At 42.2% G+C, this 24,814-nt stretch overlaps 1 protein-coding gene and 1 non-coding gene across 3 annotated transcripts in view; one reads left to right on the forward strand and one right to left on the reverse strand.

The window, feature by feature from the left end:
- Positions 1 to 2,491: 2,491 nt before the first annotated feature.
- Positions 2,492 to 24,814, forward strand: part of ZNRF2 (zinc and ring finger 2) — a 99,868-nt gene continuing 77,545 nt past the window's right edge. For both annotated transcript variants that reach the window (XM_019443712.2, XM_053898588.1), the window contains exon 1: positions 2,492 to 3,737. In XM_019443712.2, the coding sequence (XP_019299257.1) occupies positions 3,266 to 3,737 (472 nt within the window). In that variant the 5' untranslated portion in view covers positions 2,492 to 3,265. The remainder of the gene's footprint in view (positions 3,738 to 24,814) is intronic.
- Positions 8,535 to 8,642, reverse strand: LOC128775742 (U6 spliceosomal RNA). The gene has a single exon (XR_008420722.1). It is a non-coding gene; the product is annotated as a U6 spliceosomal RNA (small nuclear RNA).

Raw genomic sequence — 24,814 nt, forward strand, 5'->3', positions numbered from 1 at the left:
CTGTGTAGCCATTAGATAAGAGTGTGGGTCCCTGAGTCACCACTTGAAGAGAAACCCAAGATTGCCACTCAGGTGGGAAACCGTTTGAAGAGAGATGAGAGGGCAGACCAAGTGAGCTCACAAATGTGCTTTCCTTCCTTGCATCATGGCCCTCAAGGTTAGGGGTTTGATTCCACTGAGTAGCTTAGCCTGTCCTGACTAACATGCTTTGCCTGGTGCTGAGTAACACAAAACACATGTTTATGAGCTAAATAATTAATTTCAATTTGTGTTCTCTTCTATCCAACATTCAGCCTGTAAATGGCCTCCTGGCCACTCATTTGTTTAACTAACACTTACCTAGAGGCTACTGTGAGCAATGGTGAGCAAGAAAACTACACGCTTTCCATGCTCTCATGGAATTTAGTCTTGTGAGAAAGGGACACAAATCAAACAATTGCTCAAACATGTGTAACATTCCAGCTGTTATGCGTGCTATGAATGTTGGAAACCTGGTACTATAAGGGGATTTTTTTTTTTTTCCTAGTTAGGAATAAATATTGAGTGCTTTCAGGTGTAATTATCATCTGAGTGAAAATGATTTAAAAATATGTCTGGATGTGATGATGCAAAATATAAATCTGGATACAACTAAGAGTCATACAGTTTTATTGTTAAGTCGTTTCATTTAATAGTTTTAACTACTGAATGGCATTTGCTCCATATTATAGTTACATAAACTTTTTTTAAAAGTTTATTTATTTATTTTGAAAAAGAGAGTGTGAGTGAGGGAGAGGCAGAGAGAGAATCCCAGCAGCCTCTGGCTATTAGCGCAGAGCGTGAGTGTGGGCTTGATCTCACCGATCGCATGAGATCCTGACCTGAGCCAAGATCAACACTGAGTCACCCAGGCACCACTACCTAAACTTTTAAAATGCATATATAATGATGAATGTGATATCCTTTAGCTTATCAGTTGTTATCTCCTCAGAGACTTGCAAAACTCTTTTACTTTTTTTAAATCATAGTGTCTGTTACTTTTCTATATTCCTGCTGAACCAGAGTTTTACACTGAAGGCCTCATTCAGTAAAAGTTAAATCAGATCAAATCACTAAATACCTTCTTGAACTAGAACTTATTCTGGTGATCACTTTAGCGTTTCAAAATTTTCTCTGCTTACCAAGTAAACAATGGTTTCAGTAAGCTCATACATAAGATGACAGAATTTTAGATTTGCATTGAATAGTTTTCTTTTCCCATTCTCAGATACACTGATATATATGCATATGTACATACACAGATACATATACATTGATAAATACACATGTACGTTCTCATATATACATACATACACACACAATACACCTATATCTGTACATATATTCTTCACTTGTTTAAAAACTTGATTCTCATACTTAAATGATGAAAATACACCAATGACATTACAAATATGGAAAAAAAGATTTACTTTTACAGTTTGTACAAAAATACCGGTTGCTATTTTCACAGAGAGGACACTTCAGCCATTTTCAAAACGAATTTCCAGACCATGCTCTGTCACCAAGATACTACATCACAGTAATGAACCGAAGAGAATTTTGCTAAATGCCATTTTAGAGACATAGTGGGATTTTTTTTTTTTAAGTTTATTTATCTATTTAAGTCATCTCTACATCCAACCTGGGGGCTTAAACTCACACCCCCCACGGTCTGCTGACCGAGCCAGTCAGGGGCCCCTAGAGAAATTATTGGATTTTAAGGCTGCGGGTGCCCTAGGGATTTAATCCCAGGTCAGGAAACGAATGTCCAAAAAGGTAAAATTTGCTTACTGCATGTAAGTTATTTCTGCTCCCAGACCCAGACCCCTGGTCTCCTAAATCGGGTGTAGCTTTCTCTGCACCACAGTTTTTGCTTTACTACTGAAGGTCAGGCTCGATTATCTTGCCTTCTTCCAACTGCGCTTCCTCCAACATCAGTTTTACGGGATAGGTCTAATTAAGATGGAGCTGGCTTCTGCCTTCTTGGTTATTTCTTTTGTTTTCGCTGTTCATAGTCTTATCATCGATATTGCTGAACTTCTGTTTTATTAAAAAGAGATGCTCTGAATAATACCAAAGAGGAGCTTAACACCCACCCAAACTGAAGGTTCCGGACCCAAGACCCAGCCATTCCCAGGCTCAGCTGGGAAAACGTGAAGTTCCTACAGCCGGTGTAACCCAGGGTCCTGGAGCCACGTGCAAGAGGAGGGGCCGCTTTCTGGTTGGCGCCCCGAGGGGCTTCATCCCTCCAATCCGCTTAGGCCCCGCGGTGAAGGAGGGGGTGCGCCCTGGGGGAGGGGGCGGAGCCAACGACCTGTCCATCACCGAGTCCACGGGTGGCAGCACCTACCACACCGCTGTACCTAGGCGAGGCGGGGCCGGGGCGGGAAGGCCGCGGCCGGGGGAGGCGGAGCCGGGCCGGCGGGAGCCAATCCGCCGGGCGGCGCGAGGGGGTGGGGTGGGGCTACCGCCCGCGACCCAAACACCCGGCCCGGTGCACTTTGGAGCCGCGCTGCTCCTCGGCCTTCCGGTGTGAAGGCCGGGGAACCTCCTCCCCTACTGGGCACCCCCACCTTCGTGGCCCAGACCCCCCCCCGCCCCTCTTTCGCGGGGGGGAGTGCGGCGACGGTTGCCGGGAAGCGCGCGCCGCCCCTCCCTTCCCTCCTCGGTCCTCCCCTCACGCGCCACCCGTTTTTCCTCTTTCTCCGTTAATAACAGCTGGGTGGCTGGGGGAGGAGGGAAGGTGGCCCCGGCGGAGTCTGGGCGGGCGCCTCCCACTCACCCGCGAGCCGCCGTGTGAGCGGGAGGATGGCGGCGGTAGTTGCGGCCGCCCGGGAGGAGGCGGTACCGAGGCCCCGGGCGCAGAGCGCGGCGGCGGCGGCAGAGAGCGGCAGCGGCCCGTCCCGGAGCACCAGAACCGAAACCAGCGGCAGCCGCACAGCCACCTGAGCCGCCCCTCCCGCCGGAGCTAGAGAGCGGCGTCCGCCGCAGCCCGACCTCCTTCCTCTCCGCCTCTCCTCGTTTCCTGCGACCTCCTGCAGGCCACCGGTCTCGCCCGCCGCCCCCGAGCACAAGAGCGCGCCGGGCGCCTACCGCCCTTCGGGGCGCGGGGCGGCGGTCCTGGACGTGCGGGCTGCTTCTTGCGCGGGTCGCGGCGCCTCGGCCCTTCCCGCTCGTTCCTGCGCTCGCTCCCGCCCTCCCGGCGCTCCGGGCGCCGCGCGCGGGCCCGGCCCGGGGCTGGGCGGACATGGGCGCCAAGCAGAGCGGCCCGGCCGCTGCTAACGGCCGCACTCGCGCCTACTCGGGCTCGGATCTACCTTCCAGCAGCAGCGGAGGGGCCAATGGGACCGCGGGCGGTGGCGGCGGCGGCGGCGGTGGCGGCGGAGGGGCGCGGGCCGCGGGCCCGGGGAGGTTTCCGGCTCAGGTGTCCGGCGCGCACCAGCCCAGCGCCTCGGGCGGCGCCGCGGCGGCCTCGGCGGCCCCGCGCAGCCGCTCCCTCGGCGGGGCCGGGGGGAGCGTGGCGTCGGCGGCCCGCGCGGCGCAGTCCTCCTTCAACATCCCCAACAGCAGCAGCGGCCCGTACGGCTCGCAGGACTCGGTGCACAGCAGCCCCGAGGACGGCGGCGGCAGCAGGGACCGGCCGGCGAGCGGGGGCCCCGGCGGACCGCGCCTGGTGATCGGCTCCTTACCAGCTCACCTCTCGCCGCACATGTTTGGAGGTACGGCTCCCTCCCCTCTCCGGCTCCCCGGTTCCCTGCCTCCCGCGGGCGGCACGTGGGCCGCGGCCGCGCTGGGTTTTTACCCTTCTCCTTTTCTCCTTCAGCCTGAGCGCCGCGGCTTTGCCTCGCGGCCCGCTCGCCCCTCTGGGGAGGAAAAGCGCCGCTTAACCCTGGCGGCGCCGCTCCCGCTGCGCCCTGGGCTTTGGGTTTTAGACACCGGGTGCACCCCCGCCTCAGAGTGGGTCCCCAGCAGAGGAGGCACACGTTTTCCCCTTGGGGTGAAGGGAGCAAAGATTGTTTTTGAAACAAACCGACCCTGCAGCCCTCGTGCTTGTGGCCTTTTTAGTATCAGGAAGTGAGCGGAAGACCTATTGCCAAACGTAGTGCTAACCGGGGACCCAAGTGGTGAGCGTTTTCTAAAGGCCAAGAGTCAAAGGGTCTCCAAGGAACGTGGGAGTATTTGAAAAAGGAGGCAGTTCTCTCCTTTGGGCTGGCTGTTAATATAAAACTGTAATTCTTAAGTCTGTGTCAGTAGCCACACCTACTGCGAGCAGTTGAATGGGTTGAATGTGTGATGAAAAAAATGCATTTTTTGACTCCAGTGAACTGCGACTTTAGATAATGGTTAGTGCGAGCTCCTCTTACTTTGGAGGAGGAGGGCATTTTAAACATTGAAACCAGTTTCTTAAAGAGAGGCTGAGTATCAGGACTCTGCCCAAAAGATGCAGTAAGAGCCGAGGTGCTTCGGAAAAGCAGTGTTGACAAGAGTTCAGGAAAAGTCACTTGTGAGAAATGGACATTTTTAATAGCGAAATGATGTGCTTTTGTGTAGAAACAGAGGAAGGGTGCACTTGATCTGAGGAAACGGAGTTTGGCCGCCTCGTGTGTTCAGTGGTGATTTACTTTACCTCAAAACGGTTAACACAGTAAATGAATCAAGAAACCCCTCCCTTCCCAGTTCATGAAAAGAAATTGAAGTTTAATCTGATTAGAGATGCTGACTATAGAAGATAAACCTCCCCATATCATTGCATTATGTTCACAAGTGAGCGCAGCTAGAACAGTGAAAACACTATCCCCTCCATTTTTGTGGCCCTTTTATTCATGTTTCCAAATGTGAGAGATGTGAGTTGAAGTGGAATGTTCAGTAATGTTATTTATCTGCCCTGATGTTCTGTACTATCACTATTCATGGTAGCATAAATTGAAAACGAGAATGTCATGTTTAGTTTTTTCCATGTTTTTAATGCTGCTTTGCACATTCAATATAGAATAACTCTTTACCTACCTTTAATTGTTATAATTTTGATACGTAAGTAGAAATACTGACATTTCCTAAAATTGGGCCATTAAAAGCTTTTCCTTTTTTGAGAAAAAGAACTAGTGCCGTCCTTACTGTGGCTTGATCATAATTAACATAGTTGAAGGTTAGTTTGATCGTAATTAACACGGCTGTAGTCACTACATTGAGGAATAACAAGAGTTTCTTGAGAATGGGAGATGAAAGAGCACCTGGGTGGCACAGGTGTTTAAGCATCTGCCTCTTGATTTCAGCTCAGGTCATGATCTCACACAGTTTGTGGGTTCCAGCCCCGTGTTGGGCTCTGCACTGATGGTGTGGAGCCTGCTTGGGATTCTCTTTCTCCTTGTCTCTGTCTCTCTCTCAAAGTTAAATAGATAAACTTTAAAAATGAAAAAGTTAGGGCTGCCTGGGTGGCTCAGTCGGTTGGGCATCTGACTTCGGCTCAGGTCATGATCTCATGGTTCATGAGTTCAAGCCTGGTGTCGGGCTCTGGGCTGACAGCTCAGAGCCTGGAGCCTGTTTCAGATTCTGTGTCTCCCTCTCTGCCCCTTCCCTGCTCATGCTCTGTCTCTTTCTGTCTCAAAAATAAACGTTAAAAAAAAAAAGGTTAAAAAAATATCTTAAAGTGAAAAAGCAACTGCATTTAGCAGTTACGATCATCAAAAGATGTATTTAAAAGCTTGCTAAAGGAATACGAAAAAGCCTGTCAAATTAATATCTCATTTCTTGAATATACTGATTACTATCTCTTTTTTAAGAGCTGGTAATTTCCTTTAACAAAGAGTCAGTAGATCTGTATGGGTTTATTTTCTCAAAAAAGAAAACAAAAAAACAAAAACCCTTCCATTTAGAGCAGGGGAAGATAGTTGACATTCATGCTATTGCTATTAATTCATAGTAAATTAGCAAATGAAAAGACCTGGTTCCTAAAAGTAGAAGTAAAGCAAATTTATCTTTTCTTGTTGAAGTTCCTAGTTTTGTTTTGTGCACCTAGTTTTGTTTTTTTGTTTGTTTGTTTTTAAATACCTTGGGGGTTAGGATGACTGGAGCCTAATAACACAGTGACACTGTGGAACTTGTTGTGGCAGTATTTCTTCCAGGTCTGTATACAGAATGGCATCCTAATGGCCTAAGTCCTCTGATGTATGCAGCTAATTCACTTTTTTCTACTATGCATTTAGAACGATTCTAGTTATGTATCATTCTTGGGAAATTGGAGAAAATGGTCAAATTATCTGTGCTTGGTAGTTCAGATGAGGAACCCCAGCTGAGAGAGCCTGGAAGGGGATCAGAGAAATTACTTCTATTGTATGGTAGGAACAAATCAGTATGCCGCTACCTTGAATCCTAGTTAAGACAAGTGGATGGAGCACACTTATGCAGGAACATATCTTTGTAGTGGCATTTGATTTCATGAGATTTTTGCTTCTATTTCAGTGGACAGGTTCATCAGGGAGATTTAATAGAAGCAAGATTTTCCTCATCCTGAGATTTAGGAAACCAGATGAATCTTACCTTCTTTTTATGTTTTTTTCAGATGATGAACCTTATTTTAAAAATTAAACTTGATTATACTTCATTTTGACTTAATTTCTTTGTATTATGGTATTAATGTGTTTATTCAGTTACAGGTTGTACAGATGTTTGGGTGTATATAAAGTAAGGCCCTCTGAAAATTGAGAAAAGGAATATTTCTGAATTAGTGCGAAGTTTTGCTGTAATTTTGTAAAACTTATTTTAATTGATATTTACATTATTATTTCCTAATAAGAAAATACAGTGCTAATAAGATTCAAAATTGTTACTCTCTTTTAGGATGTCATGTGATTTATGGAAAAGGAAAATCTAAACGGTACCACTTTTTTTTTTTTAATATTAGTCTAACAGGTTGAATTGTTACTAGTTTCGTCATAATGAATAACCAAATTGCATGAAGTTTTCTCTGTTGGTTTTATGTTTTGAATGTGCATTTTAGCTGTGTATACTTTCTTATTTCTCTCTGGAGAAAACCTGAAGAGAGGTGCTTAATCCAGATACTTTAGTTTACAGAAATTCCCTAGAACTGAAGGATGTTTCTTTTGTTTTATGACTGCTGAGTTTAATACTGTTAAAATGAACAAAAGCCTTCTCTTGGCTATCATGTTTGTTTTAAAACAGGCCTTCACTGATATATAGGCCAATAATTTAAAAGCCTTGGTGGCATTTTAGGATTTTTTCGGCTTTTTGTCTACATTTTCCTTATTATCAAGTTGCTGGTGTTCATGAAATCTATTATGGGGGCACCTGGGTGGTTCAGTGGGTTAAGCATCTGGCTCTTGATCTCTGCTCAAGTCATGATCTCAAGGTTCATGGGATCCAGCCCGGTGTCAGGCTGTGTGCTGACAGTGCGTAGCCTGTTTGGGATTCTCTCTCTGCCTCTCCCTCCTTTTCCCTCTCCCCCCCCTTCCCCCCCCCCCCCCCCCGTCAAAATAAATAAACTTATTTTTTATTTGATTATCAAATATTCAATTGATTGTGAGTGGTAGAATATCAATTCTACCACTCAATTATTGTGAGTGGTAGAATAGTAGTCTTTAATGATCCAGCAAGGATGGGGAAGGAAAATTGGAGTATACAAATATACCAGTGAATGGAGCTTATTTCTGGAGAAATCATGTGGGTTCTGTTAGAACCTATCCATGCACCTAGAAGTGACCATGTAAAATGAATTAATCTGGACAATTAACTGGTGGTACTCAATTGCTTTTGGCCTTCTAATTGGCTTGAGTTGTGTCCTTGAGTGTTTCAGTAGTCTGTAATTCAGGCACCTCCTGTTCCTGAGGAAACTTGCTTCCTTATGTTGGAGTGTATGTTATCTCTTAACACGAATATGTTAAATAAAACCTGTATTTCCAGGCAGATTTATTTCTCTTAATCTTCAAGATAGGTGAAGGTTTTTAAGGTAGTGGATTATCTTCATTAGTTGTTACTGAATTGTTCTCATTCTTACCAGTTATCTAGTGCCAAAAATGTTTGAATTGGGATATTGTGATTAATCTTCCTATTGCTGAATTTTATTCAATTGAAAATCTTTGTGCAGTGTGGCAGAATAGAAATATGTGCTTTTTCCTAAGCAAAATTACACTTAAAACTACCACCTCTGTCACTTCTCAAAAGAACAAGAACTCTGGTGGTTAATATATTTTTTCACATTTTTTTTTTTTAAGGATTTCTTTTTTAAAATGTTTGCGAGAGAGCATGAGTGGGGGAGGGGCAGAGAGAGGGAGAGAGAATCTCAAACAGGCTGGGCACTGTCCGTGCAGAGCCTGACTTGTAGGGCTTGATCTCATAAACCATGTGAGATCATGACCTGAGCCTAAGAAATCAAGAGTTGGAGGCTGAATCTACTAAGCCACCCAGGTGGCCCAGTGTCTCTCACTTGTAATCCCACGTGTCTTTAAACACCGTAGAAGATACCTTGCGTTGTATGCTTTACTAAAGTGTGGACTCTGACCTAGAAGTTTCTGCATTGGGAATATTTTGAGTGTCATCCTTGTGCAGGGGCCATGCTAATCTTGTCTGTATCATTCCAGTTTTAGTATAGGGACTGCCGAAGGGAGCACGGGAATATTTTGACAGTTCTTTTTTTCCCTCCTCTCTTCTACCTCCAGCTTTATTTTATTACTTTTTCCCCTGGAAACTTCTCTTGACTGCAGGGTAGAAGATGGGCTGCAGGGAGGGGTGGTTTGTGTTGCACCGGGCATCATCTGATAGGAAAGCTGTCTGACCTAAGTACCTCCGATGTTTTGCTGGCTGCAACGACAGTTGTTTCACTAAGGATGGTGCCTCCAGCAAGTCCCCAGCCCCCTCCAATTTGATTGCTTTGCCTGGTAACTAGTAAATGGGTTCTTATTTGTTTTTTGGTTACCAGTGTCATTAGATACCAGCTTTTTTTAATGTTTATTTTTGGGAGGGGGGAGGGGCAGAGAGCGAGGGGGATAGAGAATCCCACACAGGCTCTGTGCTGACAGCAGAGGCCAATGCAAGACTTGAACTCACGAACCATGAGTTTATGACCTGAGCTAAAGTTGTACGCTTAACTGAGCCACCCAGGCTCCCCTAGATACTAGCTTTTAAAGTATTGATTATTTATCCTGTGTTTATAAGGAGAATTGCCTTAATATTATACTTATTGCATATACTGGGTATATGTACAATTGGGTATATTAGTTGGTTAAAAAAAAGAAATACAGGCAAAGTTTTATGTAGCAAAGTATTTTAATTTAAAAATTAAGTGTTTTAATTATGCATGCACTTGACTGGTATTAACTGATGATTTAAATTTGTTCTGTACTTGTTTAAGTGTTTAGAAATTGGGGAAAACCTGTCTTTTGTGTAAACAACAAAGGGTTCAGAAATACCTTAGGTTCTCATTATATGTTTTCCATTCTCCTTATTAACAAATTACTATAATTTCTTTTTTTTTTTTTTTTTTTTTACATTTTTTTATATTTTAGAGACAGAGTGCAAGCAGGGGAGGGGCAGAGAGAGAGGAAGACACAGAATCAGAAGCAGGCTCCAGGCTCAGGCTGTCAGTACAGAGCCAACTTGGGGCTCGAACCCATGAACCGCGAGATCGTGACCTGAGTTGAAGTTGGACACTCAACCAACTGAGCCCCCAGGAACCCCCCCTTTTTTTTTAATTTTAGAGTGCCAGCAGGGGAGAGGGGGCAGAAGGAGGGAGATAAAACAGGCTCCACACTCAATGCAGAGCCTGACAAAGAAGGGCTTGATCCCTGGATCCTGGGATCATGACCTGAGCCAAAATCAAGGGTCGGGTGCTTAACTGGCTGAGCCAACCAGATGCCCCAAATTACTGTAAATTTTGCTGACCAAAACAATGCATATTTATTATCTCACGGTTTCTATAGGTCAGGAATCTGGGTTCAATTTAGCGTGGTTCTTTTGTAAGACTGCAATAAAGGTGTGCTAGGACTGGGTTGTTTTTTCAAGACTCGACTGGGATAGCATCTACTTTCAAGCCCCCTCTGGTTGGTAAAATTGATTTCCTCATGGTTGCTAGGCTCATGGCAGCTTGCTTCTTCAAAGCCAGCAAAGGAGAAAGTCTAGCAAGATGAACTGGTGCTATACTCTTACGTAAATGCGTGCGTGTAATCACACACAGCCCGTTGCTTTACTGCTTCCACTGGTTAGAAGTCATAGGCCCTGCTCAGACTCAAGGGGAGGGAATGACAGGTGTAAATTTCAGAAGGCAGAGATCATATGTGACCATGGTAAAGTGTAACCACCTTTGGGTATAGACTTCGTTTGGCCAGTTAAAGATGCAACTGTTCTAACTTTATTTTTAAATTCATTTTTTATTTACTTTAGAAAAGTTGTAACAATGAATGTGGTAAATGTGGCTTTAGTAAACATAATTTTTTTCTTTTTTCTTTTTAAGGGCTGGCATTGTAGTTGTCAGGGGTACAAACCTGGCCTCTCTTGTGCTTGCTCAGGTCCCAGTTGAATTTGAGATTATTATATATTGTAACAAGTGCCATAATAAGACTATTACAAAATGCTTTGTAAGGTATGTTGTCTCAGGTAAGGAATACTTCACAGAGGAAGGTAACACCTGAACTGTATTTTGAAAGGTTTAGAAGTTGTGTGCAGGGGAGACACTATAGACTAAAGAATCCACAAAAGCCTTGGATTTTGGTAGGGTACACTGAAAAGTTTGGATTGTAGTGTGTAAGGAGGACTGATGAGAGCATGAAACTGGAAAACTCGGTTTGGACCATTTGTTGAAGGATTTTATAGTGCTGTGCCTTTGTTTTACCTAACCAACCAAGTTTTAAAGTAGCAACTCTCCTATCATAGTTGATATGGATGGCAGCCTTCCCGAGTACTGCAGTGTGCAGTCTGTGACACTTTATGACATTGCTAATCATGATTAAGTTGGTTGTTAGGAGGGGAGAGGTAGCAGGAAGATAAGCTAGGAGGACTCTTGCTTTAAATTTTTTTTATTTCAGAGAGCGCATGAACAGGCAAGGTGGGGTGGGGGGAGAGAGAGAGAATCTTAAGCAGGCTCCTCACTCAGCTCGGAGCCCAACCCAGGACTCCATCTCACTACCTGGGATCATGACCTGAGCTGAAATCAAGAGTCGAAAGCTCAACTGAGCCACCCAGGTGCCCCAGGCTAGGACTCTTTTAGACTATAATTGGTGGAAGATGCCTAAATTGAAATTATGGCATTGGTGAAGGAGAGGAAAAGTTGGATTTGATTAGGATTTCTAAGGTAGAACCAATAGGATTGAGAGCCTGGATGCATAATGATGTCATTAACCAATATTAAAGGAAAGAAGAAATTTTAGGAAATGATTAGTTCTTTTAGGCCTGCTTAAATTTTGCGTGGCTATAGGAGTTCCATTTAGAAGTATCCTTTAAGCATTTGGAACATCACTAATGTAGAACATTACAAAAACTTGAGAAATAATCAGCAGATTGTAAGTGAAGCCAAAAAATGGACAAAATTACTATGGGATGAATATAAATTGAGGAGCAAGCATGGAGGCCTGGGGAACAAGAATTTTAAGAGACAAGCAGAGTAGGAGAACAGCTGTTAGAATTGAACCCATGGAAAAGAAGTTGATTGAAATATTTTTTTATTATAAAAATATTCATTAGAAAAAATCAGAAAATACTGAAAAACACACAAAAGAAATAGCAAATCACTTGTAATCTTGCCACCAGAAATAACTAGAATAAAATGTCGATGTCTACTTTTTCATATACATGTTTTTGGAACATTCATTCTATACTTTTCATTTTAAACTTTTCTCATGTTCTAATGTAAGATTGTAAGGCTACACATTTCCCTCTGAGAGTTGCATTAGGTGAATCCCGCAAATTGTGAAGTGGTTTTACCTTGGAGTTAAAAATATTGCTTAATTTCTCTTGTGATTTCTTCTTTGATATATGGGTTTGATATTCTTTGATAACACCCTGTTTCCACTTCATCAGTTTCTTCCATCACTTTGAATTTTTTATAACGTGGTTTTTAATGACTGCTCAGGGTTCCAAAATTCAATCCATAAACATTTAATGAGAACCTATTTTGCCATTCACTGTCCTAGGGATACAAAAGTGAAGAAATAAAACACATGTCCCTGCTTTCAGGTACCTTATTTTCTACTCTAGGGAGACAGTAAGCAAGTAAAAACACATAGTGTGTCAGAGGGTGTTGAATGCAATGGGGAAAAATGGAGTGGGAAGGTGGATAGAGATTGTGGGGTGGAGGCTTGCCCCTGTTTTAAATAATGTTTTGGAGATCACCTCACTGACAAGGTTGACATTCAAACCAAGGGGAGGGAGCAAGCCATGAAGGATCTCTAGGGGAAAAGCATACCCAGGCAGAAGGAACAATTTCTAGAAAGGCCCTGAGAAACGAATGTACCTGATGTGTCCTGGGAACAGCTGTGAAACCAGTATATTTGGAGTGCAGAGGGTTGTAGGTGAGAGCAGAGAGGGGTTGGGTAGGACAGAATCCTAAAATGCCTTGTAACCACTGACCTGGTGTTTTGACTTTTGTTTTAGGGAGAGATGGGGAGGCATTTGAGAGTTTTTTGAGCAGAAGATTGACATAACTGGACTTGGGCTTAAAAAAAAATTTTTTTTATGTTTATTTTTGAGAGCGAGGACACACGCACACACAGGGGAGAGGCAAAGAGAGAGGGAGACAGAATCTGAAGCAGGCTCTGCGCTAACAGCAGCAAGAGTGACACAGGGCTTGAACTCAAACCATGAGATCATGACCTGAGCTGAAGTCAGATGCCTAAGCCTAACTGACTGGGTCCCCCAGTGCCCCCACCTCCTCATACTTGGGCTTTAAAGGATTACTCCGGCCACGATGTGAGAGTGGATGCTGGAGGGCAAGACTCAGGTAAGGAGTTAAAAAAAATCAGGGCAGCAGATAACAGTGGCTTGGGCCAGGGTGGTAGCGCTGGAGGCGGTGTGGACTGGCCAGATTCTTGATGTCCTTCCTGTTCTTACCAACCAGATATGCGGAGGAGGGAGAGTGAGAGGGGAGCTGGGGTTTTATACAGTTTGTTTGCAGTGGGCGCTGTCACCGTGTACTATTGCTGTCAGAACCCTGACTCGCAAATGTTTTATGTTTCTCCAATCACTTCTTAAAAATTTATCAGAGATGTGGCATTGTTTGAACCAAAGGTATGCATTTGTTCAAGGCATTTGATGTTTATTGCTGAATTGCCCTTTGGAAAGGGCCGCTTCTTCGAGCAAGGTAGAATTTCAGGACTATCTGATTTTTTTTTTTTTTTCTCCCCATGAAAACTCCAGTGAGGTTTTTTAATACTTAAAGTGGATTTTGAGTAATATCTGTCAGTCATTATTGTATTCAGTGCCTGTTTTTTAATAATAAATTTAGTGTATCAAAAAAGAATAAGTACATTCCATCATTTGAATTTAATGAATTCTGACATCTTGTATATCCTAATTTTTGTTTGAATTCTGATTAGTCTGTGATAATGTTTCAATTCTATTTGTATACATATGAGCTGAGAAAAATAAACCATATACTGTGCATAGTGAGTTATTACATGTAATTCATTTCAAAGAACCAGCTTTTGATTTGAATAAATTTTACCACTTTTATTATTGATTTTTAAATTTCATTAGTATTCTTTTATTTTCTTTCTCATTTTGTAAAGTTAATTTTGCCCTTTCTCCTAGCTTTTCTTAAATTTTATTTTTTTAAAAAATTTGTTTAATGTTTTATTATTTTTGAGAGACGGAATACTAGTGGGGGAGGGGCAGAGAGAGAGGGAGACACAGAATCTGAAATAGGCTCCAGGCTCCGAGCTGTCAGCACAGAGCCCTATGCGGTGCTCAAACTCACAAGCTGTGAGATTATGACCTGAGCTGAAGTCGGATGCTTAACCAACTTGAGCCACCCAGCCACCCCTAATTTTTTTTTTTAAGTAAGCTCTACACCCAGTGTAGAATTCACGACCTTGAGATCAAGGGTTGCGTGCTCTACCAGAGCCAGCCAAGTTTCTTAGTTCACTTTATTTTTCATTTGTTCTTTTTTTAATGATAAAAACATTAAGGCGATGATTACCCCCTTGGTCCATATAAGTAGTCACTTCCCATAGCTTTAGATACTTAGTATTTTCACTGTCATTAAATGAACTCCCTTGAGAAATAATTTTGTTCACTACATTTATTATTTTTTAAGTTTATTTATTTTGAGAAGGAGCATGCATGGGATAATGGCACAGAGAGGGGGAGAGAGAATCCCAAGCAGGTTCTGTGCTGTCAGCGCGGAGCCTGATGCAGATTCAATCTCATGAACGATGAGATCGTGACCTGAGCCAAAATCAAGAGTTGGTCGCTTAACTGACTGAGCCACCCAGGTCCCCTTTGTTCACTACATTTAGATTTTTTTTTTCTTTTAGCGAGGAGTTGAAGTGTGGCTTTAACGTGTTTTGGTGGGAAATTTACTGTTGTTCTTACTGCCCTTTTGTTATTTCTAGTGTTCCCTAGAAGTGTTGCATTGTGGTCATAGAGTCTTAAGACTTTTTCAGTGGCAAATGATAGAAACACAATGCAAAATAGCATTAAGTGGGAAGACGATATTACATGTGTTGGAATGGTTCTGTGTTCATGCACTGCATATTTGGTAGGTCCTTTCAATCTGCTAACTCTGGTCTTTCATTTTGGGTAGTTTTTAAAAATTATTTCTGTGATTATTTCTTCCACCATTTTCTTTTCTCATTATTTCAGTGTTGGATATAGAGTGATCCTTTGCTTTATCTTTTTTATATCTTTTTGTTCTTTAGGGGGGATTTTTCCCCCCAGCTTTTATCTTCTAACCCTTCAGTTGATTTTTGTCGGTTTCTGTAATCTTTTAAAATTTCCGAGAGTTTTTTATTGTGAATTTTTTCATACATTTTGTTTGTGTTTTGTGGGTACAAGATCTTTTCCTCAGACTATTAATGACATGTGTTTGTGTGTATGCATATGCTTTTTTTACCCTCCCAATTACTTAGTTTCTTCCCAGTTGCTTTTTCTGTTTGACTTCAGTCTTTCATTAGGTTCTTTCTTCAAATGTTTGGTGATCGTTGGTTGGTTATTCACTCATTTTTAAAGCACTAAAAAGCTGATTGGAAGCTGTCTGAACACCTAGGGGTATCTGTCTGTGCCCTTTTTCTTAGGAATTAAGAAATTCCTAAGAATTAGTGTCTTTTTCTCTTGAATTGGTCATATTTTCCAGAGTGGCTTCTCTCTCTCTCTCTCTCTCTCTCTCTGTCTCTCTCTCTCTCTCTCTTTTTGGCCTGGAGGATGCACTTTTTTATACCTCTATTCTAGGAGCAGAGGAGAAGAAAGACGGGACTGATAACACTCAGTGTGGTACTTTTCACTTAATTTTCATATTCGTTATCAGTAGGGACCTCTGCCTGTCACTATTCCTGTTGTCCCCAAGTCCAGAAACTTTTCTCCCTCCAAATAACAAACCTCCAGTCTAATGCCAGGGTTGGGGTGGGATAGCTGCCTAGTTGCTGCAAGTCAGGGAGGACAACTGGAAAGAGACTTGGAGTAACTCTCTTTTTAGTCCTTTTCTCGCGCCTGCCACTTCATGTGCCTGCTGTAAATCTGGTTGCTTTTCTGCTTTCCTAGTTCTGTGATGAAAGTTGCCACTGCTTTTCTTTCTGTAGTCTAACGATAACCCTTTTATCCCCTCTATCTTTTGTAGGCTTATTTCCTTGAAAAAATACATTCTTAAAGATTTTAGTAGGATGTTTGAACTGAGCAGAGGCTGATAAATATGTTCAGGCAATTGTCTTTAACTGGAAGTCCTCTTTTTTTTTTAATTGCCTAAGAAATATGAATCCATTTTTATGAAATTTTGACGGTTCAGATAAAATGAAAGTCACTTTCACTCCCCTGGTGACGCATTCACTCCCCGGATGTCACTATTATGATTGTTTTGTATGTGTACTTCCTAACTTTTTGGTAAATTGATTCACATACTTGGAGAAAAACGGTTTCATTTGTATGAAATTTTGCGATAGAGCTTATTGACAAGACCGGCGGGGGCGTACTATCTTCTAAAACCTGTTTTTTTCTCTTTAATGGGTTTAGGAACTTTTTATGTGGGAGGACATATGAGTGTAACTCTTCTGTAACTGCCGCATACTTACTATTCCATAATCTGCATATATACTGTAGTTTAACCCTTCTTCTGTCGGTAAGCATTTAGGACGTTTACACTTCACCAGTGTTGTAAAAAACACCTTTATGAATATGTGCACATGTATGGATCTTTCTCAGACATCAACCCGCTGGAATTAATGTCAGACTCCAGGTTTAAGGGCACTGTCCGAAGACTGCCCTCACTTCAGATTCAGCTACATTTTGGGGTTCCCAGGCCAGCTGTACTTCTGATCAACTGACTACAAATTTGGAGGACGTGGGGTGGCAGGGGAAGGTCCCATGACTGTTCAGGTTTGGGAATTCACTAGAATAACTCATGGTACTCAGGAAAATGCTATACATGGGACTATAGTTTTATCATAAAGGATATAAAGTAGGAGCAGCCAAATGAAGAGACACGGTGTGAGGTCTGGGAGGATCGTGAACACAGTGCTTTCCTGCTTTCTCCTTACCCTCCTACCACAACAGTGTGTTCACAAACTAGAAAGCTCCCCCAAACCAGGTGTCCCTTTTTATTTGGGTTTTATTACGTAGGTATGGTTGGTTACATATTGGCCATATGATTAGCTTAATCTCTGACCCTCTTTCCTCCCTAGAGGTTGCCTGGCTCATTGCCCCTCACGCCTTCACTCACAGGGTTGGTCTTTCTGGTGACTAGCCCCCATTCTGAATTGTCTCAGTAGCATGAAGTCACATGTCACCGAGGGGGCTTGTGAATAGTGAAGACATTCTTATCACTCGGGAAATTCCAAGAGTTTCAGAAGCTCTGTGCCAGGAACCTAGGAACAAAGACCAGACAGACACCTAGAAGTAGAATTTTCTGATTGAATGGTATACACACTCTAATTTTTAATAAATGTTGAAACTCCCTCTCAGAGGCATTAGTAATCTGCTTTGTACCATATATGACAGTACTAAATTTTCCATAGCTTTTCTGGTATTAGATGCTATTTTTCCTTCATTTCACTTGATGAAAACTTTTGATGTGCATTTCCTGATTGCTAGTGAAAATGAGCATTTTTCCATGTATTATTAGCCACGTATATTTCTTTTTTGAATTGCCTACTCATTGACTTTGTTCATTTTTCTGTTATGTTGTCATCTATTTTATTTATGTTGATTTGTAGTTCATTATATATTCTACAAATTAGTTTTGGGTTGTTTATATGTTTTAAATATTTCCTCTCAGGTTATTGACTTACAAGATTAAATTTTTATGAATTAGATTTATTGTGTCAATTCTAATGGCACAGGGTTATGAATTTAAATTATTAAAATGCTAAGCTCTCGTTTCCTATAAGTGAAGAAGAAAGGGCCTTTAGTAATGGCAAGATTTTGGGGAGTGATTTTTAGCTATCTTAGATATATTAGAGCTAGATTCATAGGGATTTATATAGGCCCCCATTTGTGTCTGTCCCATTATTTGGGAACATTTAAATTCTTTAAAAGTAATGAAGAATGGAAAGAAGAGGGAGAATATGTATTGTGGCAGTATGATGAGAAGTCCAAAGGTAATAACTAATTTTTTAAAAATTGTGTGAATGGTATTTATCCAGATCATTCCTCTTCTGTTTTATTAAAGGTGATGTAAAATTGACCATAACTCTAAGTGACATAATTCTATAAATATTAAATTCTCTATTCTAATAATTTATTATATGTATAGTGTCCTTATAAATTGCTATGTGATGTGTTCTTTATGGAATGAGAAGTATGTAGTAGAAGAGTTAGTTCTTTTAAAATTTTACCATTGAGGAGCGCCTGGGTGGTTCAGTGGGTTGGGCTTCTGGCTTCCACTCAGGTCATGATGTCATGGTTCATGAGTTCAAGCCCTGCGTTGGGCTTTGTGACGACAGTGTGGCACCTGCTTGGGATTCCCTCCCCCTCCCCCTCCCCCTCCCCCTCCCCCTCCCCCTCCCCCTCCCCCTCCCCCTCCCCCTCCCCCTCCCCCTCCCCCTCCCCCTCCCCCTCCCCCTCCCCCTCCCCCTCCCCTCCCCCTCCCCTCCCCTCCCCTCCCCTCCCCCTCCCCCTCCCCCTCCCTCTCCCCCCTCCCCCTCCCCCTCCCTCTCCCCCTCTCCCCCTCCCCCTCCCTCTCCCCCTGCCTCTCTCCCTCTCTCCCTCCCTCTCTCCCTCCCTCTCCCCCCCCCCCCCACTTGCACTTTCTCTCCCTGAGTGAATAAACTTTTAAAAAATGTTTTTTAATTTTACCGTTGAAGGGGCACCTGGCTGGCTTAGTCAGTAGAGCATGCAACTGTTTAAAAAAATTTTTTTAATGTTTATTTATTTAAAAAATTTTTTTTTTTTTTAAACGTTTATTTACTTTTGAGACAGAGAGAGACAGAGCATGAATGGGGGAGGGTCAGAGAGAGAGGGAGACACAGAATCGGAAGCAGGCTCCAGGCTCTAGGCTCTGAGCTGTCAGCAGAGAGCCCGACGCGGGGCTTGAACTCACTGACCGTGAGATCATGACCTGAGCCAAAGTCAGACGCTTAACCGACTGAGCCACCCAGTTGCCCCTAATGTTTATTTATTTTTGAGAGAGACAGAAACAGAGCATGAGCAGGGGAGGGGCAGAGAGGGAGATACAAAATCCAAAGCAGGCTCCAGGTTCTGAGCTGTCAGCATAGAACCCAACTAGGGACTTGAATTCTTGAACCAAGAGATCCTGACCTGAGCTGAAGTTGTATGCTCAACAGACTGAGCCACCCAGGAGCCCTGGGCATGCACCTTTTGATCTTAGGGTCATGAGTTGAAGCCCCACGTTGGGTGCAGAGCTAACTTCATTTATTTATTTACCATTGAAGAGATTTCTTAGAAATTTAAATGATTTTTTTGACTTAAAACTTTCAGGAACACATAGTTCAATAAATATCAACGAAGCCTTGTTTATAGAACTCTTAATTGTATATGTATATACAATATATTGAATATATCTTTATATCCCAGCATGAGGGTTACCTTGTTAATATTGATCTTATGTAATAATATTTACTAGCTCACATCTGTAGACATTTTATAGTTGATAAAAACATATTTACATATACTCTGTTTTTTGGGGGTAGGAAGCTTCATTTCATTGGAGGGGCAGGAGGGAGAACCTGGACATAGGCAGCACGTGGGGTGGGGGTCAGGGATACCCTCTATATTTTCAAGTAATTATATAGGCATCTTTGTAAGATGCAGAGAACATAGTTTCCCTGTTTCATAAATGAGAAAACTGAGGCTCTGAGATGTAAAGAAATTTGGCTTTTAAGTTGTATAAATCATAATGACTCTGAATCAGGTCATTGCTTTTTTTTCATTCCATCCTATGGATTAGTTTCCTATGGATGTTGTAACAAATTACCACCAGTCTAATGACTTAAAACCACACAAATTTATTACAGCTGTGGAGGTTAGAGGTACAAAATGGGTCTCACTGGCTTGAAACCAAGGTGTTTGTAGGCTGCTTCCGGAGGTTCTGAGGGAGTACCTGTTTCCTTGTCTCTTTCTAGCATCCAGAGACCACCTGCATTTCTTGGCTTAGGACCCCTTCCTCTGTCTTCAAAGGGAACAGTATTGGGCCAGGTTTTCGCACGCTGACCTCTCTCTGGTTTTGACTCTTCTGCCTCATTTCCATATTTTAAGGACCCTTGTAATTGAGTTGGGCCTACCCAGATAATCTAGGATTATCTCTCTATTTTAAGATCAGTGATTAGCAACCTTAATTCCACTTTGCCATATAACCTAACATGATTCTAGAGATTAGGCTATATACATGAAGCAATGACAATGAGTGGACGGGTAGAATTACAAAAAACCAGTAACAAAAAAATGCAGTGATCATCAGATCTAGTCTCTTGAATGATTGAAAGCAGAGTTGTCACTTCTTTGACAGACCTCTTTGTGGAAAGGAAGTAACTACTTTTTTTTCCTTAAGAACGTAAGGTTAATTTGCATACGTTGGAATGCACAGATTCTAAATGTGCGGTTTGAAGAGTTTTGACAAATACAGTGACAAATACATTAATACGCCATCAAAGTAGAGAACATTTTCTTCACCCTGAAAGGTTCTCTTATGCTCCTTCCCAGTCATTCTCACCCTGCTTCCAAGAGGCTGATTAATATTACCTATTTCTACGTTCATTGATTAGTTTTGCCTGTTCTTGAACTACATATAAATGGAGTCCTACAGCAAGTCCTCTTTGACGTTGAGGGTTTGGGGCAATTGTAAAGTAAGTTAGAAATGGGAGACCTTGGAAAGATGCATGCAGTTCTTTCCTAAGTGCTCCCATTATCCTGCTCTGTCCCTTCATGCTACTCCATCCCTACCTGCTGTACAACTCTGTAATGTGTGCACACCGAAACTAAGAATATGCTAAGTATTTGATGGATATGTAGTAGAAAGCATGATTGTGTAAATATCTTAAAATTCAAGATAAACTTAACTTGAAAAAACTAATGCTTAAATTTATCCCTACTTGGTATATTCTTTCAGTTATCTGATTGGCAAAGTTTTTGGATGCCATTAAATGTTTTAGATGGTATTCACTATAGCAAAGCGGGATATAGTGGTTGATTTATTTGCAAATTGTCAATTCTCAGGAGAAGGACAAAGTTCAGGGAACTTTATTTTTAGGGTCAGTATTTTTCAAGTAGGGAAGTGGTTGAACAAAAATTTGAGAGTTGGAACTTCACTATGTTTTTGGTTTAGTATAAAACTTTTTTAAAAATTCAGGGGGCGCCTTGGGTGGTTTAGTCAGCTGAGCATCTGACTTTGGTTCAGGTCATGATCTCAGGGTTTGTGAGTTTGAGCCCTGCCTCAGGCCATGCAGAGCCTGCTTGGGATTCTTTTTCTCTCCCTCTCTCTCTGCTCCTCCCCCACCTGCTCTCTCCTCTCTCTGTCAAAATAAATAAGTAAACTTTAAAAAATTCAATAGACAACGGCCAGGCATAATTTTCTTTACGCCTGTAACTTGTTTTTGTTTTCATTCGAGTCCAATAAGTATAAATGAGTCAGAGATCATATTAAGTTTTGTGTACAACTCATCTGTACTCTAAAATAACAGCTTGGCCAAAGAGAAATTCCAGCCTTTATGCAAGAGGAATCAGCAAAGGGAGTTCTTGTGGCTATTGTGATGGCGAGGTGGACTGTCCCCACTCTCAGATGTGGAACCTGTACTCCCCAAACAGGAGACTGGGGAAGAGAAGGATGTGCTCATCTGTTCTAGCCTTCAGGGTGGAGAAAGGGGACAGGGGTGGAGAGCATCAGCCGGGGGATTCCTTTAGTAATTACGAGGAGGAGTGTTTTTATTTATATATTAAAAAAATAAAATTTGACCTAACATTGTGTAAATTTAAGGTGTACAGTGGTGTGAAATGATGATCAAGATAAAGTTAACATTTCATCACCTCACATAATTACCAATTTTTTGGTGGAGAGAACATTTCGGATGTACTGTCTTAGCAAATTTCAACTCTAATGTAGGACTACTAGCAACAGCCACTGTGCTGTACTTACTCATCTTGCAACTGGAAGTTTGCACCCTTTGACCAACGTCTCATTTTCTCCACCACCCAGCCCTGGCAGCTACCATTCTGTTTCTACGAGTTTGGCTCGTTAAGTCATTTATTATTTATTAAAGTATAACTAACATAGTGTTAGATTTCACGCGTACAACATAATGACCCAGCAGTTCTGTACATTATTTGGTGCTCGTCACGATAAGTACAGTCACCATCTGTCACCGTACAACACCATCACAATATTGACTGTATTTTCTGTGCTGTACTTTTCATCTCTGTGACTTTATTTTATTTTTATTTATTTTTAAGTAAACTCTGCCCCCGACATGGGGCTCAAACTTAGGACACTGAGATCAAGAGTCACACGCTGTACTGACTGAGCTAACCATGCATCCCACCAAGACTTTATTTTATTTTATTTTATTTTATTTATTTATTTATTTTTTTAACATTTATTTATTTTTGAGACAGAGACAGAGCATGAACGGGGGAGGGGCAGAGAGAGAGGGAGACACAGAATCGGAAGCAGGCGCCAGGCTCTGAGCCATCAGCCCAGAGCCCGACGCGGGGCTCGAACTCACGGACCGCGAGATCGTGACCTGAGCTGAAGTCGGACGCTCAACCGACTGAGCCACCCAGGCGCCCCAAGACTTTATTTTATAATTGGGAGTTGGTACCTCTTAATCTCCTTTATCCATTTCACCCATCCCCTCATCCTCCTCCTGTCAGCCACCAGTTCTCTGTATTTAAGAGTCTGGTTTTTTGGTTGTTTCTTTGTCCATTTATTTTTTTTTGGTTTTTGGTTTTTTTTAGATTCCACATAAAAATGAAATCATATGGTAATTTGCCTTTTTCTGTCTGGCTTATTTCACTTAGCATTATACCCTCTACGTCCATCTATGTTGCAGATAGCGAGATCTCATTCTTTTTTATGGCTGAGTAATATTCCTCTGTGTGTGTGTGTGTGTGTGTGTGTGTGCGCGCGCGCGCGCATGTACCCGCCTTGGGGAAGAGTGCTTTAAAAAGCTAGTAAACAGGCTTGACTAAAATTCCTAAAAGTCGGGGGTATGGTTAGCTGCATTCACTCTTGATATGTTATTTTTGGAAGGGTCACAGGTTATGGTGAAAACAAATTCTACCTAGAAGTCAATAAAACTAGCTTTATGACCTTCATTTTTCATTTTCTTGGATTTCACTTTCTAAGGTAAACTAAAGAATAATAAGGCTTTTAAATAAAAAGCCGTGTCCATTTTTTAAAATTTGAATATACTAGTGCAGGCGATTTTCATTATTACAGGTTCCACAAAGACCATTAAATGTACAGTATAAAAACATGATTAGGTCAGCAGCCCAGAGACACTGCCCTCTTGCAGGCTAGTGCACTAAAGGGAATCCTGATGGTACTTGTAGAAAGTTACCTGCTGTTGCTTGTTCAGAGAAGGAGGTGGTTTCACTTTTTTCAGAGGTGGTGGCGAATTTGTGCTCTCAGCATCATTTCCTTGGTGTTCTGAAAGCAGTTTTCCCCTGGGAGTCCAGCACTATAAAGGAATTTGAGAAATTTGACAAGCTTATTACTCCACAAAAAGTTGGTCTGTTGGGTACCAAACTGTCTACCATCCCGTTGACATTATCCTTTTGCTTTGTATGCACATATTGAACATCTTAAGTCATTTTTAAAAAGTAGTGTCATATGTAGCAGGGACTAGAGAAAAATACTCCTTATGCTATATAGGAAAACGTGATAGTGGACTTCAGAAGCAAAGGTAGCACAGGGCTTAGATATTTTGTGTTTTAGCTGACTTTAAAATTGAGAGTAGAGGAAACTTGTTCTCTTACCATCGTACATAATCTCTGATTTTTTCTTTGTTGCTTACTTAGTCATTAAATATTTTTTAAGTTTATTTTGAGAGAGAGAGCGAGAGAGATACAGAGCACGTGAGCAGGGGAGGGGCAGAGTGAGAGGAGTGCGAGAATCCCAAGCAGGCTCAGCACTATCAGCGCAGCGGATATGGGGCTCGAACTCCCAAACCACGAGGTCATGACCTGAGCCGAAACTAAGAGTCGTATGCTTAACTGGCTGAACCGTCCAGGCACCCCTCAATCATTAAATATTTAATACCTGCTGCAGTAGGCTACATAGGTTTTCTGGTACTGAGAATGCAAAGGAGAGAGACACTTTTGTTCCCTAAAAGCACGTAGTCTAGTGGAGACATAGCTTGGAAACAAATGATTATAAAAATGGTATTCGTTTGTTTTGGTAATTTTGTTACTAAATGAGTGTATATGTGTAATGAAGAAAAAAGGCCTAGAGGTGTTATCCGTAAATTAAAAGTTGGTTATCTCTGGCAAGTAGGAACACTGCTTTCTATTATGTATTGCTTTGTGTCAACAGTAATACACCTGTAATTTTTATAAACAGAAGAGAATTGGTAGTGGTGTCACCACTATGGCTACTCTGTTCCTATTCCTGTACTCCCATTACTCATACTTCCAGAGTTCAGATTCACACTCAAGTCTGTCTGGCTTGGCTCTGGGTAGTGCACTCTGGTCCCAAGGAGCAATACCTACTTCAGATAGCATCCTTGACAGTTTAATCCTATTGAACACTTCTCCCATAAGATTCTCCTGGAAGGAAGAGCTCTGTATGTAGATAGGCAAGTTTGTAACCGATTCAAGGTCTGCAGTAAAGAAATACATGAATAACTCATTTTAATTCCTCATTTCCCAAATTAATTTCATAGTAACTTGACACCCCCCCCCCCCCCCCAGTAATCCTTTATTGATGTTCTGTGGTTTTCACACTTCAGTGGGCCTGAGATTCCCTCCTACCCGCAGAGTTTTGATTCAGTGAAGTTTGGGATGGGACACGAGAATTTGCACTTTTGTAACGAGTTTCCAGGTGTTGCTGATGCTCCTGGTCCAGGAACTATATCTTGTGTTCACTTTTGTATGTGATTTGCACTTCCATCTTGCCTTGATGTATAAACTCAGAACTCTGCTAGATTATGATGTTGTTTTCCTGCTGGAAGAAAAGTATCTTAAAAGCAAAAAATGT

The sequence above is a fragment of the Panthera pardus genome, unplaced genomic scaffold (genome assembly GCF_024362965.1).
Source record: "Panthera pardus isolate Hobbes unplaced genomic scaffold, ASM2436296v1 HiC_scaffold_8, whole genome shotgun sequence".
Taxonomy (NCBI): Eukaryota; Metazoa; Chordata; class Mammalia; order Carnivora; family Felidae; genus Panthera; species Panthera pardus.